The sequence below is a fragment of the Eublepharis macularius genome, chromosome 14 (genome assembly GCF_028583425.1).
Source record: "Eublepharis macularius isolate TG4126 chromosome 14, MPM_Emac_v1.0, whole genome shotgun sequence".
NCBI classification, from domain to species: Eukaryota; Metazoa; Chordata; class Lepidosauria; order Squamata; family Eublepharidae; genus Eublepharis; species Eublepharis macularius.
The window spans coordinates 30,028,609-30,048,742 of NC_072803.1; the positions used below are offsets into that span (position 1 = coordinate 30,028,609).

The following is a 20,134-nucleotide window of genomic DNA, read 5'->3' on the forward strand; positions in this document are numbered from 1 at the left end:
TACCATTTCCATGGCAACTGCTTGGGATGGGCAAATTGAGAAGGAGACATCCCTGTGCAAAGGGAGAGTTCAGGGACAGGCAGTAACATTAATGGTCCCTCCACCCAGACCGCACATCATACTGTGACTGCTTAATTCCCAGATTGGGCTGGCTTATGTTTGCTCTGGGTCCCCTGAATCCTCCAGGATATATAAAGCGACAAATTAATTCTGTTTTCAGGAAAAGTCTGGACTTTATATAAGAATATTTTAAATACAGGTATCATTGCAAATATACATTTTTCCATAGATAACAAAAAATAACATTTTAAATCTCCATTCACCAAATGCACACTCATATTAAAAATAACATCTTTGCAGGAAGAAAAAAAAGAGTGCAGAAGAAACACTCAACCAGAAGATAATTATTCCAGTGAAAGGTCAAAGTTCAGCCTTCTGGCTGTCCTGTATTGGCCTCAATGAAATGAACAGGAGGCATTGCACACAAGTAACAGTGGATAATGCATCCTCTCTCACACGCAAGCAGGTGCAAGTCAAGAACTTCTGTTATTTCATAACATCACTTCCTCTTTTACAGGTAATGCAGAGATTAACAAAGATGATCATTAAAGGCACATGGAAGCCTTCCACATGCATTTGTGTTTCAAAGAGCAATTACCTAACAGTATTTAAGCTCATCTATATTTCAATGTTGTAACTCTCTTAACATGAGAGTTTCAATCTGCTGTATGGAAGCAATCCCATATTTACCTGTGACCTGCATTTTTAGAGATAAAGAGCAGGACAGGAGGGGAGAGTGTAATTATTTATGGAAAGCCCTTCTGATCTGCCAAACATTTTTGCTATGTAGCCTCAGGCCAGTCTTTCTTCCATCTGATCCAGAAACCCAGGTCTGATGAAATGTGATGCAAGAAGAGGCAAAATGCAGTCTCCTTTGGAACTTTGCACTTGTACCATGTCTTATTTAGGCAGGAATCTGAAGAAGGGAGCTTTGACTCTCAAAAGCTTAGACCCAGAATATCAGCACCTGCTTCCCTGCCAGAGGCTCTTGTGCTTTTAACAACTGTAGTAACACCAGGAACTCTATGCAGTGGTTTCATGGCATAAAAATGGTTGGCAGGGGGAACAGCAACTCTAGCGCATGCACACTAGGGTCTGAACAATAAGCCTAGTTTTCTCATGACAATGTTTCCAAACATATGTTCATCTCATTCACGCACTCAGGTTTATGCCGAAAACATCTTAAGTGTACACCTCGCTTACTTGAGTTGAGACTACATCCCAGCAAACTCAAAGGAATCTACTTTTGAGTAAATATTGATAGGCTCAGGCAACTCCTCTCAATAGTACGATGCAATTGCAATTAAGTTCCATTTCATGGTTTGCAGTGAGACCTTGGAGGACAATCCTAAACAGAGTTATGCCCTTCTAAGTCCATTGATTACAATGAACTTGGAAGAATGTAAATCTGTTCAGGATTGCACTATTAGTATAGGAAGAAAGACTATTTATTTACTTATTTTATACCCCACCTTTCTCCCCAATAGGAACCCAAAACAGTTTACATTGGTCTCCCCCATCCATTTAAGCCTTACAACAACCTTGTGAGGTAGCTGAGGCTGAGAGAGCGCAACTAGCCCAGGGTCTCCCAGCAAGTTTCCATGGCAAGAGAGGGGATTCAAACCTGGGTCTCCCAGATCCTAGTCCAATAACTGCAACCAAATACGTTTTAGATTGCTATGTTTAAAATTCTTTCCATTATTTCACCCCCTTGCATCCTTACTCAAAGACAATCCAATTTCATTCAATGGGGTTTTCAAAGAAACCATGCCTAGTTTTGCAGCTTTTGTACATGTGAGAAAATAAAAATTAAAGAACTAATGTCTTTTCTCTACGTAGCAAGGCTTTTTGGTGACTGTATTTGTGTACCTATTTTTCCCCCAAATCACATTAAAAAGTACATCTGAATCCACATTAATTAATCCACATTAATTAATTCCACATTGATCTGATTCTATATTAATTAACCATCTCACTACTGACCTTTTCATAAAGTAACACACACCAAAGAAAATACAGATTTTTCTATGTAATTATGCCACCCCCGTGTACAAATCAGATGATTCATCATGTACCAGTTGAAAGATGTATTTTGGTAGTAGTGTTTTCGGTGTAAACACTCTAAATACATAGGCCACTAAAACTTAGCCTCAAAGAAATGCTGGACTATTCAAGTGCTAACAATGACGCCCTTTACCAGTTAAAGGCTGCTTGCTTACAAGTGCCTGACCTGCTCCCAGCCATCAACAGCTGAAGTTGCAGGCATCAACAAGAGAATATTTTTCACAGCATGGAGAATAAATGTAATCCCCTGCAAATGGCTGCAGGCTGAACCTGTGTAAAATGCACAGGAACAGGGACAGGAAAGAAAGGATGGCAAGCGTTGCACATTGTGGCAGTTCCTCAGCAACAATCGAGGCACGAGAGCTTCAGAATCTGAGCTTTGCTTCTGTGCTTCCGGAGACAGAGTGGTGACTTGGAGAAGGTTGAATGTGTAGAGGAGGCTCAAGAGTCATGGTGAAGGACTAAGTCATACTCGTACTTCACGGAAATGCAATGGAAGTCAGGAAGGAGTCTGTCCCCAGTAGCATTCAGCTTTAGTACATCCATGGAAAACCTCTGGTCTGGTCCATGGGTGGCAGTGATGGGATATTGACTAGGCACAGACCACTGGTAAAGAACCATCAAAACGTTTAGACCTTAAAAACTACTTGGCTCCGTTCCATAATTCACAAAGTGCTCCCAGTGCATGAGGATCTCTCAAAGTATGATTCTACCACTATGGAAAGAATCAGGCTGAAGAAGTTCCCTTCCATTCATTCCTCCCTCCCACCCTTGAGAGTCAGTATTCAAGATGACGGCTACCAAACATGAACAATGCCATTTCTTTTGCAGGGAAAATCCATAAGAACCTTAGAAAGATATTAGCAATTCTGTTTCCTTTGCAAATGGAGGAACCAAGGACATCTCAGAACAGTATTTGGTCCAGTCCTTTATACTTTCGGGTTAGTTGGGGGTTTTAATGCCTAAAGGAAAAACAAAGAAGTGCCAAGATTAAACCAGAAAGCAAACTCAAGAGTCCAAGCACTGTGGTGAAGTGAGGTTTATTTGAAAGCTAGTGGGGCTCACACCAGGCAGTAAGTCCATTACCCTGATCTGACTTCTCCATGACATTTCAGAAGCATAGTTTTTTTTTCCCCTTTCATAAATCATAAATCATGGTTTTGTGTCCAGTGGTACCTTAGAGACCAACAAGACTTTTAATGTATAAGCTTTAGAGAGTCAAAGCTCCCTTCTTCGGATAGTATCAGTGATATCTGAAGAAGGGAGCTTTGACTCTCAAAAGCTTATACACTAAAAATCTTGCTGGTCTCTAAGGTGCCACTGGACTCAAATCCTGCTGTTCTACTGCAGACCAACAAGGCTACCTACGTGAAACCATGAACGTATGGAATCACTTGGCAGAGTAGAAGTTTGTATGCATCTTGAAGAACTTACATGGGGACACTGATCTTAAATACATGAAGTCCCATTAAACTCAGCAGGACTTATTTTTGAATTACCCTGGTTAGAAAAATGTTGCATAGGATTAAAGTAGCAACTCCGCCTTGGAGACCGTATTTTGGGTGGAAAGGCAGCATATAATTATTTTAAATAAATCACCTCAGATTCAGATTTAAAGGCCATAGGTCTCTATGGCCTAACCCGGGCCCCCTCCCCCATCCCATCCACTGGTCCCATCTAACGAAGTTTGCCACTGAGGACAAAGCAGTAGCCAGTGGAGGGGTTGATTAGCTTTCTTACTTCAAGTCACTTCCTCACTCAAAGTTCACCTCTTCAAACTTCCTTCTCCTCCTCATATCTTTCACCATTGTTTCACCTTCCATGGCCACCTCTGTTACATGAGGGCAATGAATAGATGGGGGAGGCAGTTAGGCCATGAAGTCCTTTAACGGAGGTTGGAGAAAGCAAATTTGAACAGTAAAGCATGGGGGGGTGAGGGGTCTCTTCCCCATTCTGCTGTCTTTCCTCTGACTATGTTTCCCATGACTACTTGCAGGCTTTTTTTCAGCTGGAATGCGGTGGAACGGAGTACTGGAACCTCTTGAAAATGCTCACATGGCTGGTGGCCCCACCCCCTGATCTCCAGACAGAGGGGAGTTGAGATTGCCCTCCGCACCACTCAGCAGCACAGAGGGCGATCTAAACTCCCCTCTGTCTGGAGATCAGGGGGCGGGGCGACCAGCCATGTGACCATTTTCTCCGAAGGCAGACCACTGAGTTCCACCACCTCTTTTCCCAGAAAAAAAGTCCTGACTACTTGTTAATTAAAAGAAAAGTCGGGGTTCATGTTTCTGTTGAATGTAATGCAGACTGCAATCGTCTTGGGGCAGAGACTTGCTTATATAAAGTAACATAACTGTAAAGTGTATATCAACAGTGGAACAATAATCTTCGCTTCTGGACAGGAATGAAAGGGGAACTCGCTGCTCCATAAGCATGCCTTTTTGCACTGTTAAACATTTCCTCTGTAGCAACTATCATTTTGAAATGGCACAAACTGAGCACTCAGAGGGAAGCTGTTTTTCATCACCAGGAAGATTATTTTATGAACTTTTGTTTTGGTCTGAAGAATTTCAACTATGACAATAAATCCTTGCTAGTAAGAAGAGGGCAGCAAAGGTACAAAGGAGAACTGAGGTCCCCCTGTGGCTTTCACAGTTGTGCAGGGGAGGGAACTAGGCCAGACTTGCCTGACAAGTTTCTCCTCTTCTACCCAACTCCTAAAAGTACAGGAGTCCTGACTCCTGTGTCTGTGTTGGTGCAGCCCACATATTCTTGGGATTGGAAGGGGAGGAAGAATTCCCTTTCTGCACGTGGCTTCCTTGATTCCATGGAGATCTCTGGAGCAATGCTTAAAGTCCCTGAACGCTCCCTCCAACTGGCTGTTCCTATAGGCAGGGAAGGCTAGAAGGGGGTTGAGGCGCTGGCTCATTCTTCACCATTGCTTTCTGTTCTGAAAAGGTGAGAGTCCCAGCTCCATCAAACGTCCTCAGCAAGGACAGTTCCTTGTCAGTGGGAGCAATCCCCTTGCCAAAGGGATCAGACAACCTAGCCTCTCGGCCTTTCCATCTCTATGGTGCTAAACAGCCTACATCTCTCTCTCTCTTTGCATTGCTGTTGTTGATCAAGGTGTTTTGTTTTTTATTACTATTGGGCAGGTGCCTTACCGGGGGTGGGGGTGGAGGAGCTTGTTTACGCTTGAAGGCCAAAGAAGGAACTGGCTGACTTGCTGCAACCTGCAAGAGAAGTGACATATTTCCTTTTACGCCAAATGCTTCCAATTGCGTTGACCTAAACAGAAGTAATAGCCTTCACGTGAGGACTGTACAGCCCTCAGTGCTCATGAGGGAAGTTACTTCTTTCAAGCCACCTTGCATAAAGACCACATCCCACATGAAAAGCATCCATAGCAAAGGGAAGCCTTCAAAATGAGCAGTCTCTTAATATGCCAAGTTTTTTTACAGGAGGTGCAAATGTTGCACTTGTTTTGTTTCAAAAAACAAAAACTGGAGGTGATGTGCTCTCCCTGAACATAGCCAGGGCTTTTTTTCAGCAGGAACGTGGGGGAACAGAGTTCCGGAACCTCTTGAAAATGCTCACATGGCTGGTGACCCCGCCCCCTGATCTCCAGACAGAGGGGAGTTGAGATTGCCCTCCGCGCTGCTCAGCGGCGCGGAGGGCAATCTAAACTCCCCTCTGTCTGGAGATCGGGGGGGGGGCACCAGCCATGTGACCATTTTCTCCAAGGGCAACCCACTGAGTTCCACCACGTCTTTTCCCAGAAAAAAAGCCCTGAACATAGCATTATTACAGATAAATTGTAAGTGCAGGGTATGCAACAAGAAGAACAGAGCTCAGGTGAAACTCTTCTTTCAACAAGGCATCCCTTTGAAAATAAGTAGTTCCCGAACCAAAATACAAGACACAGTTAAGGCCTGGGTGCCAATTCCTAATAGGGTTCAGTGGATTTCCTTTGTTCCGCTCTTGTATTGTTCTAAAATCTGTGATAGTCCACTCCTTAATTCCAGGTTGTCTGGGAAAATTTCTAGAATTAATTCCAGAATTGAAATATGTGCCATTTGCTTTCCCATTCCTGCTGTTCATGTCTTATCCCAAATTCTGCATTATAGATGCACATATGCATTAATCAAACACTGAAAGAAAGTTGATGTGATTGTTCATACAGTTGTATCAAGATTCTTTTTGTGAGGTGTTTTACCGATGCAATCATTGCTCTTTTATGTAGATAGTAAAAGAATTTAGACACATCTACATATATATGTTACAAGGTTGCTTTGGCACAGCTGTATCAACATGTGTGCATTGATATTATGGGAGAGAGAGAAGATGCCAAATGAATGGAGGGAACAGAAGAAACTGCAACAAATGACACCTGCTCAGCATTCTGCATTTTTTTTAAAGCAGAACGCTGGAGGATCTCCAATGCATGGGTCCCAATCCAGATATAAGATGAGAAACCAGAACTCTAAAAAAATTGGGGTGAAATGTGCAGAAGAGAATTTTGGAAGTACCCCCTCTCCTGGCCCATCATAATAAAGGACTAAATTATTACCAAGTCTAGCCTAATCCAAAAGGCAGTAATAGCAGCAACCTAAGAATGTTATGGTACCAGGCCAATTGGAAAATCCTGCAAAGCAGAACACAATATTGACTCCCAACTTGAGATCACATCTGAGTTGTGGGATTACTGAATCACCCCATCTGCTCTTTTGCAGGCCTTTCCCCTCAGCCTACACATCTTTCTTGTGGCGGGGGGACCCAAAAAGGAGAACTCATCGGAGCATGTAGCACCTTGATGATGTCAGCTAGAAAGGAGAAAGATCTCTCAGGATTATTCAGAAGCTAACTTACTGAACTGCCTGTAACAGGAAACAAAGCTGGCTTGGCAGTTGGAACAGGAGGAGGTGGAATATTTGGTTTTACGATGGGCTGGAAGAAAAGGGGGGGAAAGAATTAGTCTTATTCAACTACATTTGCACCTGATTTAGATGTCAAGACAGCGGGCATTATTTGGGTTTAGCTACAATCTTAAAAGAGTTATCAAGTTTGAGTGAAAGCTGTCAACTCTTTTAGAAGGATGGGGCCAGTTTCTTCTTCCCTATTCCCTAAATACTATGTCTGCAGCAATTTTCCACTAGCAGTCCTTGCTTTTCAGTCATATCTACATCCCAGACTTCACCTGGTTTAGCTGTCTGGTGTGTACTCATGAGTTTCTCCAGTGGAGCTAATAGCACCACTATCTGGGACCATGTCAGGTCAGGGAAATGGCATGGGGGCAGGGATTGAAGCCCCCTCACCATGAGTACTACAATCACAATCTGAATTGGGCGCTGCACATATGGGAAATGAGTAGAACCCACGCCTCATGTGAGACTGCTAAAGAGGATGCAGGATTTGAACTCTGAGCTCAACTGGGTCCCAAGGAACCCTGGACACTGTCGTTTTGTGAGCAAGGCTCAGGATTTCTAACTGTGAATGCTGTACTAGATGGACCCTTTGTCCAATCCAGTAGGGCTCATTTTGCGTTCTTTAGTCAGACTCACATTCTTCATGTTCTTACCATTTTGGCATTTTGGTAGGCACCTTCACCTGGAATTTTCTAAGGAATGATAAAAAGACAAATTCAATGAGCTTTACTGGAAAGGGAGAAATTTGCATATATATTCATACCACAAATCCAAACATTGATTGATATAGTAAAGCAGAAATATAGACCGTAAGGCCTTCCCAGACTGTACTTCTTCATTCACTCTCACACACACAAAATATACATACACAAAATAGCTTGAGTCCAGTAGCATCTATAAGACTAACAAAATTTGTGGTAGGGTATGAGGTTTCATGAGTCACAGCTCACTTCTTCAGATACCAGGTGTCTGATATTTTGTTATAGTCTTATAGGTGCTACTGGTCCCTTGCTCTTTTCTACTGCTACAGACTACCCATCTTGATCTATCACAAAATAGCTTGCCAGGGAGAGGGATTTCTTTTTGCCTTTTCCGTGACATGCATTCATTTTTTTCATTTGCAGGGACTTATTATGTGGCCATATTCTTCAGCTTTTGAATTTTACAATCTATTTTCAATTGCACGACTATACTTGGTTGTTGTGAGTTTTCCGGGCTGTATTGCCGTGGTCTTGGCATTGTAGTTCCTGACGTGTAGATCTGTCCGGCAACCTATACTTGGTTGCCGGACAGATGAGATATAATTCTATAGACCGCATCACTGTTATTTTTCTTTTTGCTTGTTACGTTTTATTTTTGTTACCAATATTGTTATGGCACATGCTGTAACTGACAAATATTCAATACACTTTCTACTTACGACACTCACCGGTGGCTTGTTAGCTTGTGGTGGAGGTGGGGGGATAAGAACACTTGTAGGGTTGGCCTGAAAACAAGACACAATGAGACATTTTTATTTATTTACTTAATGTTTTGTTCATTGACTCTTTAAATACTCCATGTTGTTTCTCACCTCTGGAGGAATGGCCGCAGGGCTTGTATGCTGTCTTCTCTTCTGTTCTGGTCCTGAGAAGCCAGAGTTTATGGATCCGTTCACTTTCTTGTGGATGCTGTCAGAAAAGCACTAAATATCAGCAGGGGCTTAAGGAAGAGGCTGTAGTTCAGTGGTAGAACATAGGCTTCACCTGCAGAGGGTCCCAGGTTCAATTCCTGGCATCTCACATAGAAGAATCGCAAGGAGCAGGTGCTGGAAAAGACTTTTATCTGCAATTTGGATCAGCGGTCAAAGCAGCTTCATACATTCAATGAGTGATAGCCAGTTTGGTGTAGTGGTTAAGAGTGACGAGACTCTAATCTGGAGAACCAGGTTTGATTCCCCACTCCTCCACTTGAAGCCAGCTGGGTGACCTTGAGTCAGTCACAGCTTCTAGGAGCTCTCTCAGCCCCACCCACCCCACAGGATGTTTTGTTGTGGGGATAATAATGGCATACTTCGTAAACCACTCTGAGTGGGTGTTACATTGTCCTGAAGGGTAGTATATAAACTGAATGTTGTTATTATTATCCAAGTTCTAAAAATTTGAAAGTCTGGGCCTGTCCAAGTATGATGAAAAAGATACTTGGACTATGAATCCACTTCACTGGAGCGGCAAAGATTCCAAATATGGTTGATTTGTACTGAAATGGAAGGGTTCTTTTTTTCTAATGAAAATTGCCCCCCCCAGCTGCTTTTCTCCCTACAGGGGTGGGAGGACAAAGATAAAAGGATGCAGTATTTTGCACCCTGCAGGGTAAAAACAAGCTGGGCCTGATTTTGAGAGGGGGGGAGGTTAAGCCCCCCCTCCCCCCTGTGCTGCTGCTATGCCCACGTTAAGAACTCCTTAGAGCTACAGTAAAGTGAAAAACAAATGTTGTGGGGCAATTCACGTCTATGTTTCCTGTGTTACACCTGCTTCAGCTTACAATGACAGGAATCCAAATGCCCTTTTTCATCAAGTGACTTAGGAAAATAAAGTTATTATCGTTGCACCTTTTTGTTGTTGTTTTGAGGGCACTACAGAGGTGAAAAGGAAGGGGAATAGAATAGTCAGATATTGATGGGGGAGGGGTGAATATACACAGAAAGAAACACTGAGGCAAACAAAATGGTGAAAAGGCCTCTTTTCTCCCACGCAGATTCCTTCTGGTTGCTGTACTTCTCATTGAAAGCTGTTCTTTGAAACATTTGGGACTAGGTACTTACTTTTGTTTTAAAAGAAATGCTGACCATCTCATTTTTTCTGCAGAATTTTTCTGTACCACCTAACTATGGCTTGGCTGCCCCACAGCACTTATATGTATATGTAGGGGGACAACTTTCACAAATGTTCCCCCTCCTGTGACAGACCTCTGACTCCCCCCTCATGCTTTCCCCCTTTGCCTAGGAGCAGCATTTAAGGGGCATTTTGACCTGCAGGAGGATGGGGGAAGTCACACTTCACAAAGAGAAATCTCTTCCACCCATGGAAATCTTCTGATGGATCCAAACCTACATTTCCTGTTTGGTAGTCATTGAATGAATAATCAGACAAGATGCTGGGAGGTCTGTGACTGGATCTTCTCAGCACTTTTATATCCAAGCAGCAGTTGTGTGGGTTCAGATCAAGCAGGGGTTCAAGGGGAGACCCTAACCTTTCTCCGTCCACATGGTTTCCCTAATCAAAACCAGAGGAGTTAGCCGTGTTAGTCTGTAGTAGCAAAAACCATCACCCTTGGGGCAGTAACTAGCCCTGATATGGAAAAAAGACTGGTAAAGAGGGGTCTAAGGACCCCTAGGCCGCCTAAGTGTTGCAACTAAGAGCCAAGCTACAAGTGACGAATGACACTTGAATGGCAAGTGAAGAGACTCACGTGTATTCCTCCCTGTTCACTTGTGCTCTACTTGCGCTCCACTTGATCAGTGGCATGCAAGTGGAGTGCAAGTGAACAGGAAGGAATACACATGAGTCTGTTCACTTGCCATTCAAGTGTCATTCGTCACTTGTAGCTTGGCCCCTAAGTCATAGCTCATTTGAGATGCCTCAGCTCAATGAAGCTCTGTCTTGTAGGTGCAAATGGAAAGTTTTTAGGACTAGTTCTTAACACAGCTGTTGCATCACCGCCCTGAGATCTGGCTTCCCTGGCCATTCTTGCCCAAAGAGTACTTTGGAGATCTGATGATTCGAGAATTATTCACTTAAAAGTCTTCACCTCTGGCTTTGTTTCTTCTTCACAACCTGGTAATGGAACAAGACAATTCCGACGACTCCTGTGAAAACAAGGGCCACCAATACAGCGACAATGATGATGATATCTGCAAAAGAGGGGGAAAGACATATACATTCTTAATTTGTTTGGGAGGAGTTGTATAAAAAGTAAAGAGAATCTCCAGAGATCAGGCTGCCCCAAGCCTCTGTAGCTTTGATATGCGACACAGGAAATTCCTTTGAGTGCCACTGTGGGTATTATTATTGCATACAGTATTGGATTTCATCAGAATGGCCCTGATCCAATAATAAACAAAGGTCTGCTGCTAAAAATAGCAACCCTAAGAGTGGTTCTCTTCTCACAATGTGGAACAATTTGGCCCCTGTCCAGCTATCTGCACGCTGAGTGTTTACCTGTCCTTACTCTTGAGAGTAGCCATCTATATGGATCAAGGAAACACATTGTGTAGTGATGTTAGGACCAGGGTTGTCGGGTCCTCCAAGGACCAAACCAGGCAATGGGGGGAGTGGGGGGGACAAGTGGGGGGAAGGCTCCAGAGCCTTTGTTGTCATACCGGAAATGACCTCATTCCTGGTATGGGAAGGCCCCTGTGTGGGTGTATTTTGTTTAAGATTGGCCCAAATTACGTTATTCCCAGCAAGACAATGAAGGCTCTGGAGCATGTGGAAATGCACTCCAAAACTCCCAGGTCTGTTCCATGCACCTTTTCCCTCTCACTGGCCCAGTAAGAAGCAGCAGGAGGCAGATGCTGGGAGCAGGGGGTCCCCCACCCCCACCAGGGGACTGGGAACCCCAGTCAGGAGGACAGACTGTTACAAATATAGCTAGGACCAGAGGAGAACAGTTGCTAGATTTGGCCAAGAAAATCATAGATGTCTTTGCACTCAGAAACAGGGCTAGTCCAGCCCCATAGCTAGACATGCCACAAAGGGAATCTACAGGCCTAGAATAGAACAACTTGGAGAGGGGCATGAAACAGAGGAGTAACACAGTTGTACGGTCTTGTGTAGATTAGAAGAGCTATCTAACCCATATCAATAGTTACAATGTATTGAGGCCCAAATGCAGAGAGTGCCTGAAAATGCCAGGAATGTCTAACTTCGCAGAAGATAGGAATCAAGGGTAGATTTATTTGTGGAGGGCCAAAAGATATTCATCTATAAGAATCACTTGTAATCATTAATTTTCCATAAACTTTGTTCTGTTTCAGCATTTCTTCAACTACAGACTGTATTCTTGCTAATGTTATGTGTTTGTAAACTTGTGTTCATTGTTTATGAAATTCTCCTTGGTACTGACTATACTCATCTCACACTGTCTAATCCGCCTTGAGTCTCAGTGAGAAAGGTGGACTATAAATGACATAAATAAAATAAAATAATACGTAAATAAAATAAAATGTAGGAAGAATGAACTAACAGTGTTTCTATACTTTAAGAAGATGTTTCAGATATGGTACTTGGAAGTTATAAGATAATTAGTTAGCCAAGAATATGAACCCTACAGATAGTTTTTCTTAGGAGATGGTTGTGAAACCGTATAAATCTGAGAAGTTGAATTGATCGGGAACTTTTTCTTGGAAGGGGCTCCTTGCCTGCAATCTGCTTATCTTTAGGTAAAATACTTTTTCTGGAATCATGTAATTGCTCTTCTTTAATGATCTATGTAATTATAATGGATGGTATGATTTTCTGATGATTGAGCTGATATTAAGAATGCTGAATAATAATGTTTTATTAATAAAGGCTTATAACAGAAGCAGAAATTCTGGATTGTATTACTTCTATGCTATATCCAGTAACAAACTAAAATGTTTTTTGTGGTGTATCTCTTGCCAGGAGTTAAAAGATTTGATATAAGAAAGCCAACTAGATGCTTAAGGCTTCTAAAGTGCATGCTTATATCTGAAGCAGGCCTAAACAGAGTCATCCAGAGCAACATGGTAAGTTGCCCCAGATTCTATGGAGGGGATATTTCCCATTTCCACTCACATCTGTTTGCTGTAGGGTCATCACAGTTTGGTGGTGTCCATCCTTCCTCACACTGGCATTGTAATTCATGGTCACAAACCTAAGAAAGCATAAATTTCGCATTAGTCATCTTGATGGACACATGAAAGAAAAGCCGACGATAGATTCTCCCATCTATTCTGCACACTTTACCCCCTTCTTGAGCAAAGGGAAACTAAATATGGATATATTCTTCCATTGGGGCAGAACCCTGGGCCACTTCTTGTAGAAACACAAGAACGGCTATGGAATGGCCCTGTATACGAGTTCTTTATTTTTCTGAAATATTTATTCATGATCTGCTTTCTTCCCCAAGCAAAGTAGATCGCAAAATTTTAAACAATGCAATAGGGCCAGTATGAGACATACAAGAAACAGTGTAACAAGATTAGACTACAAAGCTAGAAAACAATGATATTGGCATTGTGCCTTTCAGACACTGGGCTTCAAAGTAGCTAGCAACTTTCTTTAAAATGCATTAGCAAATAAACAATAGATTAACAAATGTAGCACCAGCAGCTAAAAACTAAATGCAAGACAAGTTAAAGATGCCACTGAAACTCATATTCCTTGGCCTCAGAATATGAGCTTCAGTACAAAAGTAAATGTTATACCCCTGACTTCTTCACAGGCTCAGAAACAGATATTGAAGACTACATTTCCAAAGGGGTCTCAGGTGTACCTTCAGCACTGCCAAAGCAAGACATGAAGTGCTAGGGGAGAGGGGAAGGAGGGATGGGAGAAAGGGACTTTCTTCCCATTCCATCAGCATGCAGCCCACTGCCACAAAGAAAGCAGGAAGATAGAAAAAGAGGCAGAAGAGAGAAGGGAAGGAAGATGGGGAGAGGAGAAGACTGGGAAAAATGACACTATTCCAAATTATGAGCAATCCATCTCTAACATTAGCACACAGAGATAGTTTCAGGCAGGTAGCCATCTTGGTCTGCAGTAGAACAGCAAGATTTGAGTCCAAGGGCACCTTAGAGACCAACAAGATTTTTAGAGTGTAACTTTTTGAGAGTCAGAGCTCCCTTTTTCAGATACAGGGAGGAGTGGAAATCCCTGAGCCTTTATATCTCAGTCAGATGGTGGGAGGAGTCCGAATGTAAAGGTACAATGCAGCTAATTAGAGCAGGAAATAGCATGAATCCTATGTCTCTATTCAGCCCTGGAGGGACGGAGATTCCATTGTTCTGAACTTTTGTACGAACTCAAGTTCAGCAATTAGCATATTAAAAACCTTTGGGTGTTGCCCTTCTTTTTTTAAAAAAACAAATTGTGTTATTTAATTCCACAGTCAATAAACTGGCATGCCAAGTGCCTCTTTCTCTTATTGCTCTTGACGTCAGTAGTCCTAAATACTGTACTACGATGTTTCTTTATGGCACTAAGCCTGGCAGCATTCAGGACTAGGGCACTGGAATGAGGGAAGATGCAAGTGACAATAGCAGAAGAGAAAGAAGCTGAGTGTTAGGGTACTGATGAGGGTGTTAATAAAGCTAATCAAAGATCAATGGACATTAGCATTCCCTTTATCTTGAGGAATAATAAATATGTAAGTCTTACCGCATGACCTTGGCACTGAGCAGAGCAGTTGGTGGATCTGTAGGCTCTCTCAATCTCAACACATTCTCCCTGGCTGCAGACCTGAAAGTCAAAGGCCAGGTAATCCACAAAAGTAGACTAACTTTTTACAAGACTGCATGCTATTTCCAGGGCCTAAGACCTGAATGCTATACAAAACGCTTACAGCTGCAAAAGCCAGCATGGTCTAGGATTCCTCTTAGGACATTCCTTTATTGTTCCTAACTTTGTTCTGCCCTGCAGTCTTTCTGATATCTAGCTTACCTAGGAGAATTTCTAATTCCCCCAAATAAGTCATACACAGGTTGCCACAATTTCCAGTTATTTTAGTTTATATGTCCACCCCAACCTTTGTAGATTACAATGTGCAATTTGTGTGTTGATCAAGTATCGCAGAAAAACAAGGTAGTTATGATTCTACATGTGATTACACCAAGATTTTTTTTTTTAATAAAATTTTATTGGAATTAGAATAATATAATTTCACATTACAATCAATTCCCGTTTCCCAATTTCTAACCCCCTCCCTTTCCCCCCTTTTCTTTTGACTTCCAACAGTTTTCCAACCCTTTGTCCCTTTTCTCTTACTCATTTTAAATTCATCTATCTAACAAACATACTTTCCCTTTGATCTAAGCAATAATTCTTTAACTATTTTTAATACTCTATACCTTATCTTTGAGTCCCTTCTTCCATATTAGACAAACAATTTGTCCCTTTTTAACATAATTTCATAGTTTCCTGGTTTCAAATATTTCTATAAACCATATACCATATAAACCATATAACCCATGCATTTGTATAAGTCAACCAATTTAACTTATATTCCGTATATTGCTTTGTATAACTATCCTCAAAAGTTATCAATCAATTTGATCCATATATTTCTTCAGGTAGGCTCATTCAGTTTAACATGTTACACGTTTATACCAGAAGCAATGTTAATTAGTCGGTCCTTATAGTTAATTATTTTCTATCCATTTTCTATATATAACACTCTAACAAAATAGCTGCTTAGACATTTTCATTTCTCTCTCTACCCTCCGGTAAAGTCACCCCCCTCTACATTTTGTCATATTTCAGTAGTTCTCAAACTGCCACAGTTCTCTTCCCACCTACATCAAGATTTTTGTGTGTGGTGTTTTATGGATGCACGCATACCCATGGTATAGCTTAAAACAAAACAAATCTTGATAAACTGTACGAATGAATACATCAAGATCACTTGTTTGGCAATGCATATAGACACATTTGTAAAACAGATAGGACAAAACTCTTGAAGGGACTGAAAGCTATGGTTACAGTGCCCTGCCCAAATATGAAAATAAAAAACAGAACAATGGAGTTCTAAAAGTCAGAATTGTTGGGAAGATGGATGTTGGAAACATGATTGCTACATGATACTAACCCTAAAAGAGATGCTCCACATGGCAGTTATTGGTGTGATGTGGCTTGCCTAGTGGTTATTGCAGTTTCAACTACACCATGACAAACATGCTTTTACCAGCAGTAGTGGCTTCACTAGCTGCACATCTGAGCTGTAACTTTCAGTGGGAATCATGGATACTAACCATGCCTTCTCCACATTTTGTCCCAGTGGCAACCATTCCATAATCTTCTTCGTCTTTGCCTGGGAAACTGCTTCTACAGGCATAAAACGTTACTAGGCTTCCAACCGAAGGCATTCGGGATCCACCAGAGCAGTATAACTTGCCACACTTTAGATCTCTGGAGAGGAAAGAACCAGCCGTCACTAATTTTAAATAAAAGCAGACCAGTAAAGGAAGATCAACGTTTTCATGACCTTTGGATCACTTTCCAGATTAACCTTCATCAAGAACCCCAAAGATCTTAGCAGGAAAAAAAATCCACACTCCTATTGCTTACTTTTCCCCACATGGTATATATGTGCCGTTCGCTTTCTTGCAATATCCATAATACACCCCATTCTTGTTCATATCGTAACAGGAATCCCCAGCTACTGTGGCCTCTAGAAAGAAAAATACGTGGTTATCAGGAAATAGACTCATAATGGTATGAACAGTATTTATATATGTATTTATTGAAATATGTTTGTGGTAGGAAGGCCAGCTCTAGGTTGGAAAATTCCTAGAAGATTTTGGGAGGATGGGGGGAGCCTGTGGATGATTTGAGGAGGGGTGCAACCTCAGCAGGGTATAATACCACAGAGTCCACCCTCCAACGCTGCAACTTTCTCCAGGGGAAATGATCTCTGTCATCTGGAGATCAGCTGTTATTCCTGGAGATCTCATGTTCCCAACAAGCATCCAAAGCATTTTGTATAAAATAAAAAAATAGCCAATAAAACCAATTCTGATTACACAGAGAGATTCCTGGCATCTGAAAGACAGTATTGCAGGTGCCAGGCAAGCCTCAAGGGAGAGGGCATTCCAAAGGCAAGAGGCTACCACAAAAAATGCCCTGTTTCTGGTACCAGCTGCCTCACCTTTGAGGGTGGGGGCGCAAAGAGCAATGCATAGGAGGCAGATCTCCACGAGACTTCTAAGCTGTTTTCAAAAACTGCAAAAGGTAGAGACCTGCAACTTTAGAAACCCCTTACCTGGTCCAAAAAGAGCATTGCATTGGTTCTGCAAGATAGGACACTGCCCCATGTAGCAGTAACCTCGATTGGTTTTGCATGGATATCCATTCACACGGAAGCGATCAACTGGACACTGATGTGATTGTCCCGTGCACAGTTCTGGCAAATCACAGTCATGCTTAGCTGCCCGGCAAACTACTCCCGCTCTTCTGATCTGTGGACAAAGAAAAAAAAATCCTCCAATCCCTCATTGCTTGTTACATTTATCTCTGGGTGTAAAACAGAGAGTCACATTCAAGGTTCTGCTGTTAGGCCAGGTAGATTAATAGAAAGATAGGCATCCCAGTCCTCTGGCTTGGGAAATTCCTGGAGATTTAGGGGAGCCAGTTTGGTGTAGTGGTTAAGAGTGCGGGACTCTAATCTGGAGAACCGGGTTTGATTCCCCACTCCTCCACTTGAAGCCAGCCGGGTGACCCTTGGTCAGTCACAGTTCTCTGGAGCTCTCTCAGCCTCACCTACCTCACAGGGTGTTTTGTTGTGGGGATAATAGTAACATACTTTGTAAACTGCTCTGAGTGGGTGTTAAGTCATCCTGAAGGGTGGTATATAAATTAAATGTTATTATTATTATTATTAGTGCTTGGGGAGTAGGGTTTCCAGTCCCCCGGTGGGAGCAGGGAATCCCCCTCTCCCAGCCTGTGCCCCTCACCACCTCCTACCTGATTGGCAGGGGAGAGGAAAGGTTCAGAAATGGGCCAGGGAGTTCTGGAGCATGTTCCCATGCACTCCAGTGTCTTCATTGTCATGCTGGCAATGACATCATTGTCAGGGCTTGCCGTGGCCACGGCTGGGCAGGGCACTGGGCAGTCTGCTCCTGATGTCAAAGGGGGGGGGGCAAGGATTCTGCAGGACCCTGCTCTGTGGACAGAGGGGCAGTATACATCACCCAGACTCCCTCTCACTTCACTCGCTGGCCCACTCAACCTGTGCCACTCACTCCCCTGGGCCTCTGCCATCTCCTCCTCCTTCATCCACTCTCCTCCTTGCCTTTGCTCTTGCGCTGCTCCACTCCAACTCCACTCCTTCTCAAACCCACCACCCCAGAGCTCTTCTCAGCCATCCTTTGTAGGGCTTCCTTTCACTGCCCCCCCTTTCAGCCTGGTCTTAGGTTGCACCAAGTAGATGCAGCTGGGGTAGCTGATCTGGCTCCACTGACCAGCACCAGCTGTGCCTTGTTCTCTGGCTGCCAAGCCTTCCTGCTTCTGCTGATTGTCAAAGGCAGGTCCAGCTGCAGCCCCCTGGCTGGCTGCCAGGCCTCCCTGGCTGCCCTGATTGCTGAAGGCAGGCCCAGCTGTGGCCCCTTGGCTGGCTGCCCAGCTCTTCCAGCAGAGTTCCTCCAGCAGCTCCACCTGGAGGGGCTTGGCTCTTGGCATCTCCTGGGCCAGGCTACTATCCTCTAGTTGAGGTGTGGCTCTGGGCTGTTAGGGCTGCTGCTTATTCTCCTCAGGTAAGGGCTCTGTGTGGGTGACTGCTGGGTCCCCAATCCCTCTGTCCTTGCCTCCTTCTTCTGCTCTGCTCTGCTTAGCCCCCTTTCCTCCCCCAGGGGAGTGGGACTAGCTGGTCTCCCTTTGTCTCCTCCCACCTCCTGAAGCCTTGGGCCCTTGCCCCTTCCCTCTGGCACAGGTGGGTTTTGGCTCTGTTTGCCAGTCAGAGTGGTTGACCTGCTGCCTCCCAGCAAGTCCGGGGGCTGGGCTGCTGACCCCGGACAATCATACCCAGTGCAACAGCAAAGGGAAGGCCCCAGTGCAGTGGTATTTTCCTTAAAATTGCCCAAATACCCCCATGGAGGGCCCTTTGTTGTGCCAGGCATGTTATCATTCTCAGCTTGACAACAAAGGCTCTGGAGCGCACATGCAAGGTAAGTCCCCCCCTAAGCACACACCTTCAAAACACCCCCTGTCCCCTGATGTGGACCCCAAGGGACCTGGCAACCCTACTGGAGAGGATGCACTTTACACAGGAGTGAGCTCAGTGTGGCTGTAATGCTAAATAGGCCATCCTCTGAAGCTGCAATTTCCTCCAAAGGAATTGATTTCTGTAGTGTGGAGATCAGTGGTCATTCTGGGAGAACTCCAGGCCCACCTTGGTAATCCTACCCAGACATCAAACCACTATTGCCACCCCTTCACCTGCTCCAGAAATAGCCTGAACTCCAATTAGGATGCAAGACCTTTGCACAAAATGACATTATCAATGCGCTTGATGGTCTGCAGGCCTCAGTCCCCGTTTGTATCATACATATAGCTCGCCATTTGCCCACCCATGCCAACAAACTTCTGCCCTTAAGAAACTAAAGAGTGGGAGGAGAAATGGCCTCCACAGTGCTCCTCTAAGAATTTTCCCATGTTTCTGTGGTTTATCTAGACCAATACTCAGAAGTGATGTTGTGTCCTGTCTATATTCTATCTTCCCCAGACACCGCCCTCAAGATCTCCCTGCATTTGCAAAGGTTGTGCTGGCACTCTAGAGATCTATATATCAGGTGGTTGGGGGCTGAAATGTCAGATCTGTTCCCGACAGAAGAAGAACCCTTTGTTTTGTCATGAACGCCAGGCCCTGCTGTGCTGCAGTAATGTCAAAGATGTATGCCAGCCAGGGATCCCAGCAGGTGCCCTCTGGTGAAGGGCAATCTCCCAGTGGTTTACCTGCTTGCCCAATGGTTGCTGGCAATCAGTGGGAGGTTTTGGGCTGACTGGCAATTGCCCATCACTGGCAGGCATCCCGGAAACACATGTGGTGCACATGCTCCCAGGGGGCACTACAACGGGCCAGAATTAGCCTTGTGCAAAGTGCAAGAGCACTCCTGTGGTCAGCATGATGATGTCATTTCCCAGAAGTGACATCATTCTGGTCCGGGAGCATGCATGCAAAGTGCACGAATGAGGACATCTCCAAAGGTAAGTCCTGAGTATCCTGCCGGAAGAGGATAACGACCTGGGAACCAAAATTGATTTTGAATCATAAACAGACTAGGTCCTGTTCAAAATAGACAGGTGTAGATTCTGTATTTTACTTGGCTGGTCTTGTGACCGTAATAAACCCTTTTGAAATGAGCAGGT

General features: G+C 43.7%; 1 protein-coding gene across 1 annotated transcript in view; it reads right to left on the minus strand.

Annotated features, from left to right (window-relative positions):
- Positions 1–225: 225 nt before the first annotated feature.
- Positions 226–20,134, minus strand: part of LOC129341998 (zinc metalloproteinase-disintegrin-like NaMP) — a 67,280-nt gene continuing 47,371 nt past the window's right edge. The window contains exons 14-25 of the mRNA XM_054997395.1: positions 17,034–17,229; positions 16,340–16,442; positions 16,024–16,180; positions 14,435–14,515; positions 12,851–12,929; positions 10,842–10,944; positions 8,626–8,722; positions 8,482–8,538; positions 7,706–7,744; positions 6,997–7,074; positions 5,292–5,360; positions 226–3,086 (exon numbers count right to left, since the gene is read on the minus strand). Coding sequence (XP_054853370.1) covers positions 3,054–3,086; positions 5,292–5,360; positions 6,997–7,074; positions 7,706–7,744; positions 8,482–8,538; positions 8,626–8,722; positions 10,842–10,944; positions 12,851–12,929; positions 14,435–14,515; positions 16,024–16,180; positions 16,340–16,442; positions 17,034–17,229 — 1,092 coding nt within the window. The 3' untranslated portion in view covers positions 226–3,053. The remainder of the gene's footprint in view (positions 3,087–5,291; positions 5,361–6,996; positions 7,075–7,705; positions 7,745–8,481; positions 8,539–8,625; positions 8,723–10,841; positions 10,945–12,850; positions 12,930–14,434; positions 14,516–16,023; positions 16,181–16,339; positions 16,443–17,033; positions 17,230–20,134) is intronic.